The following is a 26263-nucleotide window of genomic DNA, read 5'->3' on the forward strand; positions in this document are numbered from 1 at the left end:
TTTCTGAGGAGTACGTGATGTTCAAAAAAACAAAAACAAAAAATGAAAAACCAAACAACTATTTATTTATTTATTTAACTATGCCACACACCGTGGTTCTAGTTGTGATCATCTATCCACCCAGGTCATTCCCCATTAGAAGACCTCACCGGTGTTGCCAGAAGTCCGCATGCTCCTGGTGGGATCCCCAACACTTTCCTCCCACCGACCTACACTGCTTCATTGACACCATCTGCTTTGGCTCTACCAGGACAAGTCCCATTTTGCTCTTTATCCCTATTCGCCTCAGACACCACTAGAAGCTCAGTACTCATCCTGTGGCGAAAAACCAAACAGTTCTGTATGGCCTGCGTCTGCTCCAAGGCAGATAGACCTCAGCAGTTCCTGGAAGGCGAGGAGGGTGAAGGCATGTTTAGATCAGGTTCATGCTTATCTTCCATAAGCTGAAGCGCTCCTGAATTCCAAACTCACGTATCCAACTAGGGATGTCTGGTTGGATCGCAAACTTAACACCTCCAACACCTGCTCCTCCAACAGTCTTCTCTCTCTCAGCAAATAGCACCTCCACAGTCACTCTGTCAGAAAATCAAGTTGGCTCTATCTTCACACTGTATCTGAAATTTGACCACTACTCATCACCTCCACTGCTACCACCTGGCGCCACCCACGACCAGCTGTCTTCTTGATCATTACAAATGCCTCCTCACTGCCTCCTGTTTCCCTTACCCTTCTCAGCTTGTTCTCACATCATCAACAAATGAAAACAAGAGTTAGATCACGACACACTCTTCTGGTCAACATCCTCCAAAGAGACTTGTAGAATATAAATACCAAAATCCTTACCATGATCCAAGACTCTACACATTTTGACCTCCTCTCCCTCTTCCCATGACTCTTTGCTTCCACCACATTTACTGATCTTTGTATACGCTGGATATGGTGTTCACTCAGTACCTCTGCATTTGCAGTTTCCTCTGCCTAGAGTGCTCTTCCCCTAGGTATCGAACTGGCTTACTTTCTCACCTTCTTCAGGTCTTGGCTTATATATCATGTCAGGTGAAGCCTCCCCTGCTCTCCTTGAGTCACACCTTTGAGCCCCTCCTATATTCTACAAAAGTCTTAGAGTATACCATTTTATTTACATATCAACATGCATCTGTACATCTTGTCTCTCACCACTAGAATGTGTGCTTCATGAGGACAGAAAATTTTGTCTATGCTACAAGAGAGGCTGGCACACAGTAGTCATTCATGAAATGTTGGTTAATTGAAAGACGGTTATATTTGAGGTGCTTGTGTGATATCCACTAAGAGATGCTCAATAGAGACTTGAATATACAGGTGTAGAGCTTAGAAGAGAATCTGAAGCTAGAGTTATAGATATGAGATTCTTTAGAATATAGGGTTGAGATAGAATTTCTGGAACAATGAGAAGAGTAAAGAGCCCAGGATGGAACCCTGGAGAACAGTTACATATGAGGGATGAGTGGACAACGAGCGGCTTAGGAAGTGATCCCAGAGCCCTGAGATGGACCTGGAAAAAAAACAAGCCTCTGAAACCAAGAGAGGTAACATTTCCAAGGAGGGGGGTTGGCAGTGTTGGAGGATGCAGAGAAGATAAGATGAGAACATAAAACCAAAAGCCAAAACAGTTAGTAATATAATATTGAAAGCTCAGGACCAAAACCATCCTACATTCTGATCTAAAGGTTTTTAAGTGTTGAATATTGAGTATGAAAGATGTCTACAGTAAAACTTGTTGTAACTTGGAGTATTAATGTAATTTAACCAAATATCTCATGACTCACCTATCTAAATTTATTTGGAAATTAGTTTGATCAATGTGGTGAAAGGCACCTTGGACTTGGACCATGCATGTGTTACGATCTAGAGTTCATGGGTGACATCATTTAAGTCAAATTACCTTGAAGGTGATCATCGACATTCACAAACACTTCGTTGATTAGAGTTTAATGTTGTCTTCTAATCTTATTTGTACTATTTTATTGAAGTTATGGAGGAATATGATAGTGATATGTTACAAAAATACTGCTGTGTGAAATTTCAGATAACTAATGAGATTGTGCGACAGATGATGGAAATGGAAGGAATGTACAGCTTGGACAAGCCTGGAGACTTCACTACTGTTGTTGATGTGCAGCTCATAGCAGCAATGATCCACCCTGGAGGTGGTCGAAATGATATTCCACAACGTTTAAAAAGACAATTTACTGTGTTTAATTGTACATTGCCTTCAAATGCTTCAATAGACAAAATTTTTGGTATGAATATTCTTAGCGTTTATTTTATTGCATTACATAATGGACATAAACCACACAAAATTTCATTTAAGAGACAAAAAGGCTCTGTCTAAAGGGGGGTTAGGTATGTGAAATGGAGAGCTAAACACTAGGAAAGAGGGACTCAATACTAAGGTGACCTATGCTTATAGCCTATTCTCAGACCCAGAGATATTTAAAAATAGGCTTGTTGAAAGTTCACATTAGATGTAAAGGAACCTTGGTCTTTTGGTTTTCAGGACATGGTTAATCAGAGAAATTTGGGCCAATAAATGACAGCACAAAGATCACAGATTAACGATATGTTATACAAAGTCAAATGTAGCACTTCAATATGTTAATGAAAATGAGATTCTTGACATCAAATGTAACATCGAATCACATAAATTATGCCATCAAAACTTATGTGTAGGTCAGCCCACGCCTATAATCTTAGCACTTTGGAAGACCAAGGTGAGAGGATTGCTGGAGGCCAGAAGATCAAGAGCAGCCTGGGCACATAGAGAGACCCCATTTCTACAAAAAGTTTAAAACATTAGATGGGCGTGGTGGCACACGTCTGTAGTCCTAGCTGTGTGGAAGGCTGAGGCCAGAGGATTGCTTGAGCCTAGGAGGTCGAGGCTGCAGTGAGCTATGATCACATTGCTGCATTCGAGCCTGGGTAACAGAGTAAGAACCTGTCTAAAAAACCAAAAAACAAACCCCCAATCCACCCCAAAACCTCTTACATACACGAGAAACAGACCCTTGCATATAAGAACATTAATTATTTGATATAGCAAGTACTGTAGTCAGAAGGGAAAGGGCAGACTTTTTTTTTTTTTTTTTTTTTTGAGATGGAGTTTCACTCTTGTCACCCAGGCTGGAGTGCAGTGGCGCGATCTCAGCTCACTGCAACTGCTGCCTCCTGGGTTCAAGCGATTCTCCTGCCTCAGCCTCCCAATTAGCTGGGATTACAGGCGCCTGCCACCACACCCGGCTAATTTTTTTGTATTTTTAGTAGAGACGGGGTTTCACCACATTGGCAGGGCTGGTCTCGAACTCCTGACCTCAGGTGATCTGCCTGCCTCGGGCTCCCAAAGTGCTGGGATTACAGGCATGAGCCACCGTGCCCGTCCGGGAAAGGGCAGACTTTTAATAAGTAGTTCTGGGATACTTAGTAATTCTTATAGGAAAATAATTAAATTTGGACAGCTACCTCATGCCAATAACATGATCAACTACAGACGAGATAAGGACCTAAATATGGAAGGCAAGGCTGTAAAACATTTGGAAGAAAATATAGAGAAATAGTTGAGTGACCTCTGAGTAGGAAAGCATTTCATAAATGAGACTCAGAAAGCACAAAAATAAAGAAAAAAAATACCAATTTGACTAGATTGAAATGTAAAATTTCTCTTCATTAAAAAATAACATTAAGAGAGTGAAAAGCCTCAAAGTGGAAGAAAAAATTTTAACACATATAATAACAACAAAAATGTCATATTCTGAATATTTAGAGAAATCCTATAAATCAATCAGTCAAGAAAAGGAAACAACCTGATATAAAAATGGGCAAACAACTAAGGCACTTCAAAAAGAGGAAGCTAAATAGCCAATAAACAAAGTAAAGATGGTAAACATCATCAGTATTCTGGAAAATACAAATGAGAAACACCAAGCGATACCATTTCATACCCACTAGATTTGCAAAAATAAAAAATTCTGACAAAATCAAGCATTAGTGAGAATGTGAAGCAACTGAGACTCTCATTGCCTGCTGGCCGGAGTGTCAATTGCTACAAACCCTTTGGATAACAATTTTGCATCCCTGCTGGTAAAGTAGGGCGTGTGCCCATCCCTAGCAGTACCACTTATAGGTTTATGCCAAATTGTCATTTTTTTCCTTTATGGTTTGGGTTTTCTGAGTCTCAAGAAGTCCTTTTCTATCCGGACATCATACAAGTATTCTCTTATGTTTTCTTCCAGACATTGTATAGTTTTGCCTTCCATATCTGGGGCCTCAATCCATCTGTAGTTGATTTTGCACATGCATGCCAGCAGACTTATACAAAAATGCTCATAGTGCAGTGTGCACAATGGCAAAAACGTGAAATAATCCAGATATTTATCACTAGTAAAACTGGATAAATACATCCTGCCACAGGCACACAGTGGCCTGCTGTGCAGCAGTGAAAATGAATGAATATAGCTACATGCTTTCACCATGGATGAAGCCCAGAAATACAATGCTGAATTGAAAGAAGCAAATCACAGGAAAAATATAATTCCGTTAAACTGAATTTCAAAAGTTTTTTTTTACCAGTTCAAAAGTTCAAAAACCTAAGTGGTGAAGCTATAAAGAAAAGCAAGTTACTGATTATATTAGAGAGAGGTGGCGACCTCTGGAGGAAGGGAGGAATTGTGAACAAGGATGAACGTACAAGGGCTTCTAATGTGCTGGGCAAGGTTGTAATTATCAATCTGGCGGTCTGTACATGAGGGTTTGTTATTTGTTAAGCTATTTGACATACTCTTCAGTATGACTGACACATTTAAACAATTACAGAAAACAAACCAACCAGAAACTGAGCCTCAGAGAAGTGAAATAACTGCCCAGTCAAGGCCTTCAACTAGTGCTTGGCAGATGGGTGTTGCTAATCCCTATCTCATGCTTCTTATAACATGGTTGTCCCACAGGAAGGTGGAAATCTAGAATATAGGATTTCAGGAAGCAAACGGACTTTACAGGCACTTAGCACAACCAACCATGATTTGGAGGAAAATTTCATGTTTCCCCAGGGCAATTCTTCAATTAGTGTGAACAAACTCCAGTTTCTTTAGTCTCCACTCTTCATCAACCTGTTCTGCATCTCTGAGCAGATATTCGTATTCCTCTGAGAATACCATGCTCAGAACTGAACACACTCTGCAATGTGTAGTCTCACTGGAGTGAAGCAGAGTAAATCTTTCTTCGGTCTAAATCAAAGACATTCTGAGACTTTGAGAACAGTCTCTAAACCTACACCCCAGTCTTTCTGAGAGTCATAATGATGGTCAGACCATCACTTTGCTGGGTGTTCCCTAGGAATGTTGCTTGTCTAGCCCAGGCCAGAGTGGTGACTGACTGTAGGTTGGAAAAAGTGGTCCTGATTCCAGTTCTGCCAATACCAGTCCATGTGACCTTGAACAATCGGCTTCACCTGTCTGGGCCTGGTCTCCCTCTCTGTAAGATGAGGGAGTACTCTCTAAGCTCACATATGCTTCAGGGTGAATGCTGATGTACAGACTCTAGGGCCAGGTTGCTTGGGTTCACATCTCAAATTTGTCTGCATGCAAGCTGTGTAACTTTGAGCAAGTTACTAAGCTCATGTTAAAGTGGGGCTAGTAATAATAATACCTACCTTGTATTTTTTTCTTGTAGGGTGCTGGGTGGGGGATTAAATGAGTCAATACATATAAAACACTTATCACTGCGTACTAAGCTTGGCTGGATCCACTACTGACTCCCAGTCTTAGCTGATCCCTTGAGAGAAATTCTGAACAACACCTAGCTTAGTCAGCCTTGTAATGATTTGTGTACTGGGATAAACATATACTTGGAAATCTTTTGGTAAGCTTATACCTTCAATCTTGCTTATCTTTCAGGAATTATTGGATGTGGATACTTTGATCCTTGTAGAAGTTTCAAGCCTCAAATATGTGAGATGATTGTGAATTTAGTCTCAGTGGGTAGAGTGCTGTGGCAATGGACTAAGGTACAGAATGGTTTGTCAATAATTTTTAAAAAGGCAACTATTATTCAGCCCTAGTTCTTACCTCGTGGCTCATTAAGTTATCATAATATCATATATAGTGGTGTTTTTTGGAAAAGACAAATTACGTGCTCAAATAGATTTACAACACCTTTTCCTTCCAGGGAGCAAATGATCTGACTAAATGATGCTTTCCGTATGTATGAGATGTTACTGTAAACCAGACATGACATCCAAGACAAAGTAGAATTTTGGTGAAATGAGAACACTGCATTTCCACTTGTTACTCTGATTTGTAAATCTTTATTTGTATTATCTGTCTCCCTCTACCAAACTATGTCAGACACTCAGATGCTTATTGACTGACTTAATACATGGATTTCCAGATATTCTCAGCCAACTAGGACTTGAAGTCTAACTTGTGTATTTCTCTGAGCAGGAGCGTGAGTTAGTAAATGGATGGAAATGTTCTTAACAAAAATTGGCTAGATTTGCATACACAAGTCAGTGTCCTAAGTAAAGCTCAGCAAACCTGCAGCTGTCCCCAGATGACTTAGGGCAGTACTCATGAAAAGGCAATTAAGTGTAGGTATGAGATAAAAATGAGGTTGATATATTTGACAAAAAGCCATGAAGGAGATAAGGATTAGTTGTCGTAATTCACTACACATCCATTAGGCCAATTATACACATGTGGGCAGGCACTTGTCTCCTGGGAAACCTGAAGTGTGCCAGCCTTTCAGATTCCTGGGTAGACTGGGGGATTTCTAGATACAGAATTATTGGAAGAGGAATTTGGGGGTTTCTTATGAGATGCTCTTCCATGTGGCCACCTTCAGTGATGAGTGTGGGGCCCTGTTCCTTGCCAACACAGGGCCTTTGCACATGCCATTGCACCTCTTTTAAAGAAACTCAGAAATGAGTTGCAAGGACTGAGTGTCTGAGATAGTTTTCCGTGGTAAGATACATGTGGTTTCCAATAGGATTATTGCTCAATTTAGTGTGCTTATATACATAGTTCTCTGAAAAGCTTTGCCCTTGCAGCTGTCTTCCATCAGTTTCTTTTGGTATTTGGATGTTTCCTGGCTCCATTTCCTCAGTGTCTTTTCTTTACCTCTTTAATCGATTCTGCACAAGCTTTCATTCCCACTGTTCATGTCAAGGCCACCAAAGACCTTGATCTTGCCACATCTCAAGGTTAATTTTCCTCTCCCTCTTACTTGACTTTTTAGCAGCATTTGACCTAAATGATCCCTCTAAATATTTTCTTCACTTGGCTTCAGAGGGTCCCCATATTCTTGATTTTCTTCCTAGTGCACTGGCTACCTCATTAAAGTCCCCCTTCTTCTTTCCCTCCTCTAAACACTGAAATGCACCTGGTCTCGATGCCAGGCCCTCTTCTTTATCTACATTCTTTCCCTAGGTGGCCTCATCCAGCTTCAAGGCTCTAAACATCATCCCTGTGCTGATGACTTCAAAATGGATATCTCCATCCCAGGCCTCTCTACCTGGCTCCAGGCCAATTGCTAACTGCTTAATAGACATCAGTGTTTGATGTCTGATACTCATCTCAAAGTTACCATGTCCAAACAGAACTCTTAAATGTCCTTAAATATGATCCTCTCTCAGACTTCTGCATCTTAGTAGCAGCACCAGTTATCCTGCTTCTTAGGTTAAAATTACTGGGCACCATCCTTGATTTATGTCTTCCTCATGGCCTACATCCAGTCCATCAGTGAATCTCAGTGACCTCCCCTTCAAAATCTACCCCAAAGCTGAACCTTCCTCACCATCCCCCTGTGACCACCCTGATAAGTGCTCCCATCACCTGTCCCCTGGACCATGCAGTAACTTCCTAACCAATCTCCTTGCTTTCTTCTTGCTCTCTTGGAGTCTGTTCTTTTCACAGTCCTAGATGATATTTTTTAAAAAGTAAAGCAGAAATCTTTACTCCTTCTTAAAACCACCAGTAGACTCCCAGTTCCACTTACAATGTCAGCAGACTCCGCTTACTTCCCTTGCCTGCCATCAACCTGCTCCAGCCGATGGCCCTGCTCACCATTCCTTGAGTACCCCAGGTTTATTGCGTTGCTGGGCCACCATACGTTGGCTCATTCTCATCACTCTTACCTTCAGAGCGACTGTTCCAATCATCCTCTAAAGTGACTGCACTTGTCCCTATCCTAGTCATTATCTGTCTCCTGGCCCTGGTGTTTTTTAAACCATGGCTTCTATCATTATTTGCATATTTACATATATATTTGTTCCCTGTTCATTCTCAGGCTCTCCCCACTGGAATAAAAGCCCGCTTGATGGCAGCAGAGTTAGCTGTCCTCTGTTTACCACTGTGTCTTCTTAAGAACCAGGGAGGTGCTCAGTCATTGAAAAATGAATGAATCTTCCTCCTCTGCCCACCTCTACATAAGCAGCCTTCTTTGTATCTTTTCTTCAAATCTCCCATCTTCACAAAGCACTCTTTTGATCCATTCATGCCTTGTCTATCAGTCCACCTTTGTATTACTTTATATAGCTTTAAGGCAGAAGCAGTTTAGAAAAGAAAGAAGGTGATGAAAAGTAGAGGGAAATATTAGAAGAGAAGGAAAGAAGCAGGTTAACAAATAATGAGAAGAAGAAGGAAAGAAAGGAATTTTTTTTTTACAGAATTCTCTTTAATGACTGCCTCAGTTACCAATGGCTGCCGTCATGGCTGGAGTGTTATACTATAAAAAAAGCAATATTCACATAACCTTACCGCTTTGAGTATTTTTACATACTTGTAATATAACTATATGTTTTACATTTTAGTGGGTAGGATGAACATTTTAGTTTGCAATGGAACTGAGCAAAGAGGGAAGTTGATAGGTGATTGATAAAATACACTTCTTTTATTTTCATCTCCCCATGCTACTTGCTGTTTTAAATAGCACTGTGAATTAGCCTGTAAAAATTACAAACTCAATAGCGTAATTTTTCAGTATAGAAAGGGCTTAATTTGTGAACAGACGCTAAAGAAAGCATCTGCTTTGCTGAAATAGGCGTATGGGGAGTTTGTATCACCAGAATTATCATTATTTTCACTTTCAAAAATGATGCTAATGATATCGGTTATGATCTTTATACATGACCATCAATGCTTTCCATATCTAGAGTACCTCGAGGTTATCCCTTAACGGGTATCTCTCTGGGTAAGAATGTGGTATTGTTACAGCTTTGCCTTTTTGTATTCTAGAAGTTGGTAGAAATAGTAAAATAGCATATAATACAGTCTTTGTGCTCAAACAGGAAAAACATCTATTACTATACGTATAGCTGCATGTCAGACTTGCCTGTCCACTTATTATGGATATACAGATACATGAAAGACTGTTGACTGAGTTTGGATCCACACAGTAAAATCCAGGTTATGATATGCAGATATATTTATGGAAATCCTAACACATTAAGGACCCTAATCAAAGCAATTTATAGAAGATAGCCATTATTAACTTTAAAGGTGAACATTCATTGTTCTTAACTGCATGACAACCAACTCACGTTCAGTTTTTGTTGTGACGTATTTCCACATATACTACCAATGGTTAGGGATGATTATTCCCACAATTCATATAGTCCTTAAGAATTCAGGGGAGGTGACTTGTTCAAAGCCAACTGATGGTAGTAGAACAAGGTGTTGGAATCTGCATCCAGTGCCTTGGTCTTGAATCCATCCTATCCAAGAGATTATGGTCTTTTAAATCCTAAGTTGGTTTATTTATGATTTTTTTCTGTCCGTGTTGTCACAAAATGTGAACTTAATCTTGATTTATTTACTCAGCAGATTTTATCTAAAATAGGATTTGTGAGACAGTTGTAAAAGTAATTCTACTTTTAGTTGTATCTGAAAACTAATTGAGAGTATTACATTTTTTCATCTCTAGGTGAAGATGCTGCCAACTCCTTCTAAATTTCATTACATCTTCAATCTTCGAGATCTTTCCAGAATTTGGCAAGGAATGTTGACCATAAAAGCTGAGGAGTGCGCTTCAATCCCTACTCTCCTGTCCCTTTTCAAACACGAGTGCAGCAGAGTAATTGCAGACAGGTGCGTATTGCGGCACTAGAGTTTAAATATATGACCTGAGAAGTTTATACTACTTGGTTAATTTTTTTTATTTTTATTTTTTGAGATGGGGTTTGCTCTTGTTGCCCAGGCTGGAGTGCAATGGTGCGATCTCAGCTGACCACAACCTCTGCCTCCCGGGTTCAAGTGATTCTCCAACTTCAGCCTCCCCAGTAGCTGGGATCACAGGCATGCACCACCATGGCCGGCTATTTTGTTGTTGTTGTTGTATTTTTAGTAGAGATGGGGTTTCTCCATGTTGATCAGGCTGGTCTTGAACTCCTGACCTCAGGAGATCCTCCTGTCTCAGTCTCCCAAAGTGCTGGGATTACAGGCATGAGCCACCCTGCCCAGCCGGTTACTTCTTGCATTACCTACTAGGATAAGTAGAGTAAGGAGCATTGTCATCATTTGCTGTGGGGCTTGTGAAGCATTGATGGCATCTCTCACCTGCCCACTGCCTTAAAAAAATGCTCTGCTGATTTATTCCAGTATGACTTCAACAATACATCTTTATAAATCACCAGATCATCAGAGTTGATAACATTCGGAGGCACATTTTCATTGTATATATTTTCTACAAATTTTGTGAGCTCTTTGTAGGTTTTCTGTGGGGAAATCTGGTTTCATCCCTTTAAAGTTAAACAATCCCATTAAAGTTAAATTCAGTCATCTTTTGGAGCCTCCATTCCCTCATCTATAAATCATAGATGATAATGCCAGTTTCACAAAGTTGTAAAGTGTCTACCATGTCTCACACAAGGGTGATACTTGTCAAATGTTACTCCCCTTTGTCCTCTCTTCCCTCTGTTATATTGTCAATCTGAAAAGGTCCTTTGTGCACTGAATCCATCAACCCAGAAAGAGGACACTCGTCCACTACCGACCATCACTTCTGCTCTCCTATCGCAAGTTTTAGGGACCTTTGATCTCACCTAAGTGATTCATCTGTATTTTCTATAAGTAGTGCTGTTAATGTTATAACTTTCTTGGATGGGGTTATGCCCTTCTTATCAAAAGGCAGAACATATTGTTTCCCTGTCCTGAATTGAGAAGGTCCAGGGTGGGGCTGAGAAGAGGCGAAGGGACATGTTCAGTTAGAAAAAATGCTTTCATATTTAACATTCTTACTACTACATTTTCCTTTCAGATTTATAACTCCTGAAGATGAGCAGTGGTTTAATGCACATCTTACTCGTGCAGTTGAAGAAAATATTGGCTCTGATGCAGCGTCGTGTATTCTTCCTGAACCATACTTTGTGGATTTTCTCCGTGAGATGCCAGAACCAACTGGTGATGAACCTGAAGACTCTGTGTTTGAAGTACCCAAAATATATGAATTGGTATTTATTTTCATCTCTTAAAAGAGGTTTTCAGATTGCTCACCTGACTAGATCTTTCTCTCTGCACCAGAGTCCTACCATGGAGTTGCTATAATTCCAGCACTTTGGGAGGCTGAGGTGGGAGGATTGCTTGAGCCCGGGAGTTTGAGACCAGCCTGAGCAACATAATGAGACCCTGTCTCTACAAAAAATAAAAAAAATTAGTCGGGTGTGGTGGCATGCTGCTGTACTCCCAATTACTCAGCAGGTGGAGGTGGGAGGATTACTTGAGCCCAGGAGTTTGAGACTGCAGTGAGCTGTGATTGTGTCACTGCACTCTAGCCTGGGTGACAGAATGAGACCCTGTCTCAAAAAAAAAAAAACAAAAAAGAGAGAGAGAGAGTTCAGTAAGATGACCAAGCATTATATAAATGTGAAATAACTATCCTCTATACCTATACCAAGGGTTGGCAAATTATAGTTTCTGGGCCAGATCCAGCCAGCCCACTGCCTGTTTTTATTAGACTTACTAGCTAAGAAGGATATTTATTTGTTTATTTATTTATTTATTTTGAGATGGAGTCTCTCTCTGTCACCCCAGGCTGGAGCACAGTGGCATGATCTCGGCTCACTGCAATCTCCGCCTCCCGGTTCAAGCAATTCTCCTGCCTCAGCCTCCCGAGTAGCTGGGATTACAGGTGCCCCCCACCATGCCCGGCTAATTTTTTGTATTTTTAGTAGAGATGAGGTTTTATCATGTTGGTCAGGCTGGTTTTGAACTCCTGACCTCAAGTGATCCACCCATCTCGGCCTCCCAAAGTTCTGGAGTGACAGGTGTTACCCACCACTCCCGGCTGATTTTTCATTTTTAAATAGTTACCAAAAAATAAAAATAAGCAAAAGAATAATATTGTGTGACGTGTAAAAATAATATAGAATTCAAATTTCAGTGTTCATAAATAAGGTTTTATTGAAACATCCATTGGTTTAAATATTGGCCATAGCTGCTTTTGCACTACAATGGCAGGGGTGAGTAAAGACTGAATGGGCCTTAAAGCCTGAAATATTTACTATCTTGCCCTTTACAGAAAAAATTTACCAACACTTGCCAACAATCACAAGACAGAAAATATAACATAAAAGTATTTCATTTAACAGCAACAACAATATTAACATGTGGGAATTAACACGATAAAACTTTACTTAAACAGCAACACGCCATTCTTTCTAAATTAATATATAGGTTTAATGAAATTTGAAACAAGATTTCAAAGGGACTTTTAAAAACAGGGTTATATAACAAAGTAATTCTAAAGTTATATAGAGCCGGGCGAGGTGGTTTATGCCTGTAATACCCGCGACTTGGGGGAGTTGAGGTAGGAGGAGCCATAGAGCCAAGGAAGTCGAGGCTGCAGTGAGCTATGATTGGGCCACTGCACTCCAGTCCGGGTGACAGAGTACCTTGACTCTAAAAAATAAAAATAAAAATAAAGTGTATGCAGATCAAAGAATTAGATGAGGAGGAACAATTTGCAAAACAAAGAAAGTGGGTGTGGATTTATTTCAGAACAACAAAGACTTGTGGATTTGACTCCATAAATAATGTAAAACCTTTTTATATTTTTGAAAGCTGCAAACAATATTAAACAATATTAAAAAGTAAGTAAAAACCAAGAAAAATATTTCCTATATTAATGTGTTAATTACTATGGATAGGAGTTGGTAGGGAAAGGTCAGAAATGATTTTGCACTAGAAACCAACTAATACAGTTAAGTTTCAGGCCTTAGAAAATGGAAATAACTAAAAGTAGACTAATATCTGAGAAACCTCTGGAAATCCATAACGTTTAAAAAAGATATGTATATTTTAAAATTACTTTGAGTGTCTTTACAATTGCTACTTTAATACATATTTGGATCTTAAATATCATTTTTTAATCTTTCTCCCCACCCATAGATGCCATCCTTTGACTTTCTGGCTGAAAAACTCCAGTTTTACCAGAGACAGTTCAATGAAATCATTAGAGGAACATCTCTTGATCTGGTGTTTTTTAAAGATGCAATGACTCATCTTATTAAGGTCCTAACTATTGCCTATTTACTGATATAAATAGATGATTTAAAAGCTTCGTATATTTCATAGATAAATTTTTTGAGAGGATAACTATATACTATCAGGTACCGTATAGAAGACTGTACATAGGTTGGGTCAATTCACTGTCCCAGAAAATAAAGGCTTAATAGGAAACCCTTTATTTGAATCCATCTACATGGCAGCAAATGTCTTTCAAGGGCAAATAGATGGTTTTCTGTTCAGAGCTTTTGGCACACTGAGTCAACAAGAAAGTACGGAGAACCTTTAGAAAGTATGGAGAACCCTGTGAAAAAATATACTTCCCTCAAATTATATTTTGATATTATGGGAATTCTGTTGCCCATGGAGGAAAAGATGTTGCTTTTAAAAGTGTCAATGTTATGATTGACTTACAGGTGATGGGACAGGGGTAAGGTTGATATATAGGACTGGTGAGAGAATAGAAGCCAGTTAGAGGTAACACGAAAAAGGGGTGTTTTCACACTAATCTATTCAACAAGTAATTATTGACCATTCACCGTGGCTAGATCTTGAGGTTCTGAGATCCTATTCTGAGTGCAAGGCCATAAGTGACTAATATATTTTAAAATATACTGATAGAATTTACACATACCAGGGTGTCATTATTGATCCACCATCTGTAAAACTTGTATTTTTTAAAAAATTATTTTTAGTGGTGATAGTGAATTTAGTGATCCATCTAGACTTTCTCCCTAATTGGTGACAATAATATAAAAGACAGCTTTTTAGCAATGTCTTCAATTGGCCTGGATAAGATTTGACCCACAATTTGAGTCTTATCTTCACTGAGGAAATCAACCATAGAAAAGCAACACAAGATGAAAGGCTGTCTCTCCAAGTTGGCTTCTAGAAACATCCTCCTACCCCACTGTAAATAGAATTATGGTACTTAAAAAAAATTGTTGGCAGAGATATGATAGAGTTAGTGTCCATTGTTGAGTTAGGTGTCTACATGATTCAGTGTGTCAGGCTGATGAATAATAAAAAAAAACAATTCTAAACATTTCTTATATCTTCTGCAGATTGGGAAGAGCAGCTCCACTATCCATTGGGTCTAAAAATAATAAAATTCTACATGCGTGCACACACATGAACACACACACAGAATAGTTTTAAAATAGAAGGGAGTAAATCCAGTTTGTTCTGTTCTTCATGACGTAAACATAGATGGTCAAGGAAAGATTCGAGCTGAACAAATCTGTATTAAACTTTAATTTTAAAAATTCTGGCATAGACCATTAACGAGGAAAAAGTCTAATATCATCTAGAAACATATGATCAAAACTTGGACTCATTTAGTGCAAGAAAATGTAAACATTGCATTCTTTTTTCAAATAAGCACGTTTTAAATCTCAAAACAGATTTCACGAATAATTCGAACATCGTGTGGAAATGCATTGCTGGTGGGTGTTGGTGGTTCCGGAAAACAAAGTCTTTCAAGATTGGCCTCTTTTATTGCTGGCTATCAAATATTCCAGATAACATTAACCAGGTAGGATGAAATAAAACACAATATGTTTTTCTATAGTTAATTTCTCTATAGTTAAATGTTTACTTTAGAAAAAAAAGGAAGCACAACAGTTTCCTGTATTTCTTTTTAAAGTAAACTTTAAGTATTATATATATAAGGATATTTACACAAGTGTCACAAAGTAAATACATCTATGTAGCCAGTCTACAGATGAAGAAATAAAACACTTCTTGTACCCCAGAAGTGCCTCCATGTTACGTTGCAGTCATTACCCTCCCAAGGGTAACCATATTCAAAGGGTAAGCCCATTGATTAGTTTTGCCCAGTTTTGAATTTTGTATCAGTTGAACTATACAGGATTTGCTCTTTGCATCCTATTTCTATTACTGCATTGTTTGTGAGATTCATCCATGATGCTACATGTAGCAAGAGTTGTTCATTCTTTTTGCTGCATCATCTTCAACTTAATCAGATACTACCACAGTCTATTTATCCATTGTACTCTTGATAAACATTTGGTTTGGGGCAAATAGAGCTACTGTAAATATTCTTGTACATGTCTGAGTATACACCTAGAGTTAAAATTGCTGGATGTAGGTTATCTGTATATTTAGCTTTAGTTGATCTGCTTAGTAGTTTTCCATGTGGTTGTACCAATTTACACTTCCACCAACATGTCATGAGAGTTGCTCCGCATCCTTGCCCCCACTTGGCATTGTGTGTCTTTTTCATTTTAGCAATTCTTTTTTTTTTTTTTTGAAATGTAGTCTTGCTCTGTCGCCCAGGCTGGAGTGCAATGGCATGATCTCGGCTCACTGCAACCTCCACCTCCCAGGTTCAAGCGATTCTCTTGCCTCAGCTCACGAGTAGCTGGGATCACAGGAGTGTGCCACCATGCCCAGCCAATTTTTGTATTTTTAGTAGAGACGGGGTTTCACCATGTTGGCCAGGCTTCTCTTGAACTCCTGACCTCAAGTGATCAACCCGCCTCGGCCTCACAAAATTATAGGTGTGAGCCACTGCGCCTGGCCGATTTTAGCAATTCTGTGTGTGGAGTGGTAGCTCACTGTGTTTCAGTTTGCGTTTCCCAGATGGCTAATGATGTTGAGCACCTTTTTATCTCTCATTGGCCATTTGGATAGGCTCTTTTGTGAATTATAAAAGCCCTTTCTCCATTTTTTTTCAATTTGTTTGCGATTCTTTCTTATTGATTGTTAGGAATTCTATATGTGTTTTGGATATAAAGGGTGTATATTGCAAATACCTTCGCTCAGTTATTGATTTGCCTTTTCATTCTCTTAGCAGATCTTAATTTTAATGAAACATTCATTTTTTTCTATTTAGTCCTTTTTTGTATTATATTTTAAAATCTTTGTTTACCCTAAGGGCACATAGATATTTTCCTATGATTTTCTTCACATTTACACATAAAATTTACTACTTTCTCATTTAGTACTATAACTGACCTAGAATTCATTTTCTTATAATGTCTGACATAGGAGTTGTGATTATTATTTTCAATATTGATATCCAGTTGATCCAGCTCCATTTATTAAAAAGGTCATCTTTTCCCTGCCACATCACAGTGCCATTTTTGTCTTAAGTCATCTGATCATATATGTGACTATATAGTCTCCTCCACTGGTTTCCTTATCTATCTTTGTATCATTAACTACTATATTAATTGCTGTAGCTTCTTTAGTATATATATTTAAATTTAACATATGTATATTTGGTAGTGTCAGATCTCTAACTTTGTTGTTCTTCAAAACGTCTTGTCCATTTGGCCTTTTATTTCCATATAAAATTTAGATCACTTTGCCAATTTATAAACAAACACACAAATCATTCTGCTGCCAAACAAAAGAAAAATAAAAATTGAACAAAATACAATTTATAGAAGTATTTTAAAAACATAAAATATCAAAGAAGTAGGTATTGATTTAATTTTATTTCAAAAAATTAAATTAGTTGTCAACATTTAAAAATCGGAAGGTTTCATATTTTAGAAAACCGTATTTCTGACTTTTTTTGAAATAATTGGAGGATCTGGCAACCTAGGGCCTACACTCCCAGGTGGCAGAGCTCAGTAGCAGCTGCCTCCTTGGATGGGACATGCAATCCTCCAATCCACAGGCCCCAACAGCACTGCTTCACTCACTGGCATTATCTGTCTGATTCCTGTAGGCATCTAAATTTGTGATCCTGAGATAGGTGGTGTTGCACTGATTGTAGTTAGGAATGACGGAGGTTTAAATTAAGGCAAATTTATTCACTATATTTTCTTAATTCCTGTATTCTTGATACCCTGGCATCTGAGACTCTGCTGACTGGGGAGAGACTGACCCTTCTAGGTTAGCCAATTCTTAGAGATTCAAACAGCTCCTCCAGGAGAGTACCTTTCATATGCAAACCAACCAATCCAGAGTCCTTACTCCCAACCACCACCTCTATCTGGTGGGTGTGTGGTGGCATCTCATGGTGGATTAGAATATTCCTCTGCCCTAATCACCCCAGGGCCACATACCAGTCAACAAGGCACCGCTCTTATGTCCCAGAGGCTGCTGAAATTATTCAAACTAGCAAATCCTAATTCTGCTTACCTGCCTTGCCTTTCTCATGGAAACCACAATAAAGACTCTTGCCCGTGTTTTCCCATCACTCCTTGTGCCTCCTGATTGACTCTGGTGTTTCCCCACGTCACCCTACCTAGCATGTCAAGCCCCCTTCTGTTTCTGGGGATCCTTGAGTATAATACATCTTGCTTCATGACAGTCGTTCCTGTGTCATTGTGTCTTACCACACTTGATTACAACAAATTCTGGATACATTTTATAACAGCAGATAAAGTGGGAATAGAGAGGAAGACTCAGCAGGGACAGTTTAAAGTATGCAGGATTGATAGGACTTAGTAACTGACCCAATATTCAGGAAGAGGAGGAAAGAACAGGAAGGCTAGGATGACACTCTAATTTCTCTAGTGGTACAGTTGTGTGCCCCATAAGGACATTTTGGTCAACAACAGACAACATATATGATGGTGGTCACATGAGATTATAATGGAGCTGCCCTATACACGAGTAGCATTTTAAAAATCTTTTATACTGTATTTTTACTGTACCTTTTCTATGTTTAGGTAGATACACAAATATGGACCATTGCATTAGAATTGCCTATGGTATTCATTCAGTGCAGTAACATGTTGTTCAGGTTTGTAGCTTAGGAGCAATAGGCCATTCCATACAGCCTAGGTGTGTGTAGGCATACTCTACGCTGTTCTGTATTAGTCAGTTTTTGCATTGCTATGAATACCTGAGGCTGTGTAATTTACTTAAAAACAGGTTTGTTTTGGCTCAAGGTTCTGCAGGCTGTACAGGAAGTGTGATGCTGGCACCTGCTTCTGGTGAGGGTCTCAGGAAGCTTTCAATCATGGCAGGAGGCAAAGGGGCAGCAGGTGGTCATATCGTGAGAGCTGGAGTGAGAGAGTGAGGGTGCAGGTCCCAGACTCCTTTAAACAACCAGATCTTATATGAACTCAGAGTTAGAACTCACTCATTACCAAGGGGATGGTGCTAAGCCATTCATGAGGGATCTGCCTCCATGACCCAAACACCTCCCACCAAGCCCCACCTCCAACATTGGTGGTTACATTTCAACACGAGATTTGGAGGGGACAAACATCCAAACTGTAGTATGCTCCCACAGTTACAATGTTTTCTTTTTCTTTCTTTTCTTTTTTTTCTTTTTTTTTTTTTGAGAAGGAGTCTCACTCTGTCACACAGGCTGGAGTGCAGTGGTGCAATCTCTGCTCACTGCAACCTCCACCTCCCAGGTTCAAGCAATTATCTGCCTCAGCCTCCCGAGTAGCTGGGATTACAGGCGAGCACCACCACGCCTGGCTAATTTTTGTATTTTTAGTAGAGACAGGGTTTCACCATGCTTGCCAGGCTGGTCTTGAACTCCTGACCTTGTGATCCACCCGCCTCAGCCTCCCAAAGTGCTGGGATTACAAGCATGAGCCACCACGCCCGGCCACAGTGACAATATTTTCTAAGGATGCATTTATCAAAATGTAACCCCATTGTTAAGCAATGCATGACTGTACTTACCACACCGCATTAAAAAAAAGTGCTTGTTCACATACATTTCTATCTCCTTCACTAAGCTGTAAGCTCCCTGAGAATGGGCCACTGTAATCTTTGTCTTTTTTACTTTTATTATTAAATGCTCACTTTTAACCAATTCTGTAAAAGGATGTGTTAAGTAAATAAAAAAAATGACCAGCTTTGAAGGGTAAAGTGAGAATTTAGTTCAGTACATTTGAGTCTGAGGTATCTGCAGAACACGGTTTCCATAGATAATAAGACTCATGGATGTGGAGTTCAGGAGAGGGGTTCTGGTTCTGGAGATAGCAATATAGAAGTCTCAGTAGAGAGGACCCTTTTGTGGTCATGGGGAGTATGAATAGGGTGCATCATGGAAAGAAAAGATGGCTGTGGAAAGAATTCCGGGGTCTCCCAACATAGAGAAAGGGGGCTTGCAATGGAGAGTGAGAAGAAGAGGCAAGACAGAGAGGAGGAAATCCAGAGTGGTTTCCAGAAACTAAGCAGGTAGATAATTAATCTGAAAATGCTGGCCGGGCGCCCTGGCTCACGCCTGTAATCCCAGCACTTTGGGAGGCCGAGGCGGGCGGATCACCTGAGGTGAGGAGTTCGAGACTGGCTGGCCAACATGGTGAAACCCCATCTGTACTAAAAATACAAAAAAATTAGCTGGGCATGGTGACAGGCTCCTGTAATCCCAGCTACTCAAGAGGCTGAGGCAGGAGAATTGCTTGTACCCTGAAGGTGGAGGTTGCAGTGAGCCGAGATCATGCCGTTGCACTCCAGCCTGGGCAAGAAGAGTGAAACTCTGTCTCAAAAAAAAAAAAAAAAAAAAGAATCTGAAAATGTTAAGACATGAAAAGTGGCAACTGATATGCATGATGACACTTTCAGCAAAGTGGATGGGTGCACAAGCCACATTGCATTAGGAAGAGAAGAAGCACAGAGAATACTTCTGGAAAACTTGAAAGAAAGAAACAAGAGAGGTCAGGATCTGGACAAAGGGTGTGTTGTGACTGTCTCTATGTATTGCAAAAGCAATACATCACAGTCAGTCTAATTCTTTAAAAAATCAGCCAAATTGACGTCTTTGGCTGATTAGTTCAGAGACTGGCCAGTCAGTGAGAGGATTACTCTGACAGCATCAGGCCACTAGATCTTTCTGGTTCCAGTGCTCATGGTCTTTCTGTGAGACCCCATGGCCTACTGCCCATTACTTGCATTGTAACACCTCCTTCCAGTGAGGATTACCTTTTAGTCCTTGTCATTAGCTTACCCATGAGGATTTACATACAACATTTCAGATAATGTCTGCTTTATTTTTACACATCTCATCACCTCTGGTAGCACATACATTTAACCAGAAACAGAGTAAACCAAAAAACAAAGACCAAGATCTTTTCATTCCATAATCTGTAGCCATCTAACATTTCTATTATTTATACCATATTGCATAATGCATCTTTTTCTGTGGGTTTGCTTTGTATCTAGCCACTTAATGAGCTGTGCAAATTGCCACTATATACAATTTATGACTAATTTTATTGATAACGTATTTTGAATTTTTCACCAAATCAAACTCATCCGAATTTCAGATGAGTTTTAGATATTATATATGTATTTACTCGGACAAAATCTGTTGCTGAGGACTGTCAGATTGCAGGGACTAAAAGTTCATTTCTCTATTCCCACTTATGCTTTGTGGATCACTTTTGGTAAGTTCCCTGTTTCTCAGTTCTCAACTTAAACGAAATATTTGTTTTGAATGGTAACATATCACTCTTTAGCTCTAATCTCTGTGTTTTCTAGCAGGCACCATTACTTAGTGTCTATTGGAGCAGGTACAGATTATGCTCTAATAATCACGGGCTATTATTGTGTTTTAGGATAAATTATGACTATGGTTTTTTTTGTTGTTGTTGTTTGTTTGTTTATTTGTTTTAAGAAGGAGTCTCACTCTGTCGCCCAGGCTGGAGTGCAGTGGCATGATCTTGGCTCACTGCAACCTCTGCCTCCCGGGTTCAAGCGATTCTCCTGCTTCAGCCTCCCAAGTAGCTGGGATTATAGGCACACACCACACACTTGGCTAATTTTTTTGTATTTTTTTAGTAGAGATGGGGTTTCATCATGTTGGTCAGGATGGTCTCGATCTCCTGACCTTGTGATCCACCCGCCTTGGCCTCCCAAAGTGCTGGGATTACAGGTGTGAGCCACCGAGCCCAGCCGACTATATATTTTTTAATCTAAAACTTTCTATCATTTTTCTTCTTAGGTCTTACAATGTGACTAATCTAACAGATGATTTAAAAGCTTTGTACAAAGTTGCTGGTGCTGATGGAAAAGGCATCACTTTCATCTTTACTGACAATGAAATAAAAGATGAGGCATTTCTAGAATACCTTAACAACTTGCTATCTTCAGGGGAGGTAAGTCTCAAAAGTAGAGAAAAAGCCCATATTGTAAAAATATAAATTATATTGGAATAGAAAAAGCAGCAACCTTTCAAAAATGAGGCTATTTAGTACATTTTTTATTTTAGACATGGTTAATGTACGAGATTTAGCAGATTTTCTGAAGTTCCTGTGAAATGAATGCTGCCCATCTCCAGATGCTTTGTTTAATTTTGAACATGGTTCCTTACTTGTCTCTTCAGTCTTCACTTTGGTCTTATAATTTATTTTAGGAGAAGCAAAGTATCTGTCCATCTATCTGCATACTAGTGAGGAGTATAGAATGGTTGAAAGAGTTCTGTTAGTTGTAAATGGATGTCTGTACCGCCACTTCTGAAACCGCTTGTATCAGCACTTCCGTGAGCACTCACATCTTTAGTACTTCATCAGAAAGACTCACCAGACTCAGCATATACAGGTCGAGCATCTCAAATCCAAAACTCTGGAATCCAAAATGCTCCAAAATCTGAAACTTTTTGAGCACGGACATGATGCTCAAAGGACATGCTCATTATTGGAGCATTTTAGATTTCAGATTTTTTGATTTGGGGGTGCTCAACCAGTAAGTAAAATGCAAACATTCCAAAATCTGAAAAAAATCTGAAATCTGAAACATTGTGGTCCCAAGCATTTTGAATAAGGGATGTTCAACTTATAGTTATACTCATGGCTGAGATTTATTGCGGCAACACAGTAAGGATACAGAGCCTGATCAGTAGAGAAAAAGACTCATCTTGTGGAGTCATCGATGTTCCAGGAACATGGAATTGATGTTCCAGCTTCCTATGCTTTTGCCAAGGGGCCATGCAGAACGTCCTCTCCATCCAGTATGAAGGGCAGTAACATATGCACTGTTTCCGTTCAGGGAAGCCCACTTGAGATTCAGAGTCCAGTGGTTTTTTTTTAGGTTTGGTCACTTCCTGCCTAGCTACAACTACCAAAGTTCCAGATTCCTAGAAGGAAAGCAGATAGATGTTTGCCATGTATCACAAGGTTTGTGTAAACAGTCTAGTTGGCACTGCAAAACAACCTTATCAATTACTAATGGAGGAGACATTCCAAAAGCCAAGTTCCCTGATAACAGACAAGGGTCAGCTCTGCAAGCATACCCTTTTCAAGATTAGGCCTGCTGTGTTAACTCTTCCCTACACCATGGTATACAGATGCTTAATGGTGCAAAAATTAGTTAAGTATTTTGGAGCCAGAGTTGATTAGACTGACTCTGAGTCAAAGTACAGAGGGCACCCCTGGACGTTTTAAAGAGATGATTGAGTGGTGGTGGAGATAGCTTTTTGGTGATAGCTATTGGAGCACAGGAAAACACAATTAGTTCTTAATTGAGCTGCTCAATAAAAAGTTGCAGTCTTGATAATCTCTGGCAAATCAGGGATTTGACTGTGGAGATGCTGAAAGAAAATATGAAACAAGATGACATGCAAATTAAAAAAGGGACTGGACTTTGGCAGTGAATTGACTGTGGAGAACTCTTAAAACACAGAACACTTCATTGTCCATTCCTTAAAGATCTCCAATTTGTTTGCACGAGATGAGATGGATGAAATCACCCAAGGTCTGATTTCAGTGATGAAGAGGGAGCTACCTCGCCATCCTCCTACCTTTGATAATTTGTATGAATACTTCATTTCAAGATCAAAGAAGAACTTACATGTTGTTCTCTGCTTTTCTCCAGTAAGTTTTTATTTTTATTTATATCTACGTAGAAAGAGTTCCTTATTTAAAGGTACTTAGTTTGCCTTCTCTGATTAGAAAATGATCTTAGAAATTAATATTTTTACATTGAATTAAAATTAACACTTTTGTACCACACAATCTCCATTGACCAAATTCTCATTTCCAGTGTAATTTAAAATATTCATATTATTTAAAAATACTGCATAACCTGCAATTTTCATTAATTACCTAGAGACATGGGTTGTTTGAATTGTAAGGGACTTGGTGATGTAACCTCATCCAGCTCCACCTCCCATGTAGACATATTAGCTTTACTATAATGTCTCTGATGTAGGTTTGAAAATCTCTATCTCATTGTGCTTCCCAATATAGTAGCCATTAGGCATATATGGCTACTTAAGTTTTGATTAATTAGCCTCATTTCTACTTACTATTTGGTTTATTTTTGGTACAGGGTCTTGCTCTGTTGCCTAGGCTGAAGTGCAGTGGCATGATCATGGCTCACTGCAGCATCAACCTCCCAGGCTCAAGCCATCCTCTCACCTTAGACTCCCAAGTAGCTGAGACTACAAGCATGTGCCACCATGCCCAGTTAATTTTTGTGTTTTTTGTAGAGACGAGGTTTTGCCATGTTGTCCAGGCTGGTCTGGAACTCCTGAACTCAAGCGATTCACCCGCCTGGGCCTCGCAAACTGCTGGGATTACAGGCATGAGCCACCGTGCCTGGCTTAGCTCCATTCCTGGTGCTTAGTAGTCATGTGTGGCTAATAGCTACCACACTGGAAAGCATATATGTAAAGCATTTTTATTATCACTTAAAGTTCTATTGACAGCTCTGCTCTAGGGAGTCTCACTAATTTATAAGGCAGCCTGCTTCATTCTTGGATAGTCTAATTGCCAAAAAGCTCTTATTTATAATCAATAGAATTTTGTCTCTGTACTTTTCTGATTCTAACTCTGCCCTATACAAGGAACTCAATCCCTCTTCCGTGTAAAGTTTTTCAGATATTTGGAGAAGGTTTTTGCAAGGCTGTATAAGTTGTTTCCTTTTTAGACCAAACAACTCTTCCTGCAGCTGTTCTCACTTGTCCCAGTGTCCAGGCCTTTTGCTGTCCTGGCCCTCTGTCTAAAAGAGTACTAGTTTATCAGTTTCCTCTTAAAAGAAAGTTCCTAGAATTGAACGCAATAATGTAGATGTAGTCCCAGGACAGGGAAGAGTGTGGAGTATATTTCCTCCCTTCATCAGAACATTAAATTTATATATGATTGCAGCCCAAGAAGATTCATTTTCAAATCTGTGATGTCACACTCTTGGGTCAGATTGCATAAATCTCTCTCTGGCTGTCTTATAACCCCTCTGTGTTTCTAATGTTTGTTGACTTTGCTATCAATAGGTTGGTGAGAAGTTCCGTGCCCGTTCTTTGAAATTTCCTGGCTTGATATCAGGTTGCACTATGGACTGGTTCAGCCGCTGGCCAAGGGAGGCTCTGATTGCTGTGGCCTCCTACTTCCTTTCAGACTATAATATTGTCTGCTCTAGTGAAATTAAAAGACAAGTTGTAGAAACAATGGGCCTGTTTCATGACATGGTTTCAGAGAGCTGTGAAAGTTATTTCCAAAGGTAAGTGATATTACATAAGCACCATCGCTATGGAACCGCAGCATGTATTCCCAAGAGGAATGCATTGTAACATCCAGCAGAAGACTCTTTCTATTCATTGAGCACGAGCTGCATTTTTAGATCTTTCTTGCTTTGATTTTCTAGTGACTATGTATGAAGAGATGGCAAGTAAACAAGATTTAAAAACGAACTAGTGTCCACACTTAAATACCTTTTTATCCTCCAAGCCTCAGAGTAACAGATGCTTAATGAATTACTTTATTTCATCTGCTTAATTTTGTTTTGAAAATGACTTAACTAATTCATCACCAACTGTTTAAAATTAGTTTCTTATTCAAATGCATTATTTATTTTGATTAAAGTACACTGTTTCTAATGTTTCTTTATTGGCTTATGTTAAAGGAGTATTTAGAATTTGTATTTGCATTACTTAGTCTTACCAATGTTTCTATGCCAGACAACTATGAAACAAAATATCAATTGACTGTGGAAAAACCACTCACTAAAAGCAGCAATGGCATGTTCATTATGTGAAAGCTGGTGTCAACCATGCAAAAACACAGCTTTTTTCCCCAAAGCATGACAGTCATTGTGTAAGATTGACAAATGGGCCAACGTGGATCCCCAGAAAAGCTATGCCTGTTTTTCTGCATAGAGAGTTTGCGTAGCACTTTCATTGATTTTCAGTGAGGTTCCTACTTCACAAAAGTTTATTTATTCCATACCTTTTCCTTTACTTAAAACCATTCCCAGACCATCCTTTTAGATAAGATCTCCCAAATTCTCTTGGTGAATCAGTGTATACTAATTCTTACTGTTAAGAAGATTTTCTTTCTATTTGAACTCCTGCTAATGTCATCTGTGGAGATAAATTTTTACCTTTGTGCAGCTACAAAAATCTGTTTCTTTATTTTGAAAATTGGGGTATATTTTTCAAAATTTTTTATATGTTCTTAGGTTGTTGAAGTTTATTCTGAATGTAATATTTTTATAACACTTTAATGATAGTCACATATATGCCCAAGATCTTAAAAAAAACTCAAAAGCATTAAAAATCTTCAAAACTACAAAAGTTTAAATTAATATAAAAGGTTAAATAATTTTATAGTACGTGAAGAACTCTTTTTTCACTTGAGCTTCTTCTGTATAAAATTATGCCTTTTGTAATAAAGCCACAATAAAGTGGACATTTGAATCGAGTGTGGTTGCCTTGATTTCAAGGCCAATCCAGTGAACTTGGGAGACATTGGTTTTTGCTTCTGTAAACCCACCCAGCTGATATCCAGCAGTGAAGAGGTTGTAACAAATATCACTTGAATGAAAATGGATCACAGCACAAGTTCATTTCAACCACT

The 26263-nt window shown here is 39.2% G+C and overlaps 1 protein-coding gene and 1 long non-coding RNA gene across 3 annotated transcripts in view; one reads left to right on the plus strand and one right to left on the minus strand.

The window, feature by feature from the left end:
- DNAH8 (dynein axonemal heavy chain 8) overlaps nt 1-26263 on the plus strand; it is a 322731-nt gene that overhangs the window by 175974 nt on the left and 120494 nt on the right. For both annotated transcript variants that reach the window (XM_063812416.1, XM_054686792.1), the window contains 9 exons: nt 2069-2282; nt 5928-6037; nt 9952-10115; nt 11284-11476; nt 13413-13535; nt 14933-15063; nt 21418-21571; nt 23120-23284; nt 24682-24908. In XM_063812416.1, the coding sequence (XP_063668486.1) occupies nt 2069-2282; nt 5928-6037; nt 9952-10115; nt 11284-11476; nt 13413-13535; nt 14933-15063; nt 21418-21571; nt 23120-23284; nt 24682-24908 (1481 nt within the window). The remainder of the gene's footprint in view (nt 1-2068; nt 2283-5927; nt 6038-9951; nt 10116-11283; nt 11477-13412; nt 13536-14932; nt 15064-21417; nt 21572-23119; nt 23285-24681; nt 24909-26263) is intronic.
- The window catches only part of LOC134810197 (uncharacterized), a 46583-nt gene continuing 41978 nt past the window's right edge, over nt 21659-26263 (minus strand). The window contains exon 5 of the long non-coding RNA XR_010157698.1: nt 21659-23001. This is a non-coding gene — a long non-coding RNA (uncharacterized LOC134810197). The remainder of the gene's footprint in view (nt 23002-26263) is intronic.

The sequence above is a fragment of the Pan troglodytes genome, chromosome 5 (genome assembly GCF_028858775.2).
Source record: "Pan troglodytes isolate AG18354 chromosome 5, NHGRI_mPanTro3-v2.0_pri, whole genome shotgun sequence".
NCBI lineage: Eukaryota > Metazoa > Chordata > Mammalia > Primates > Hominidae > Pan > Pan troglodytes.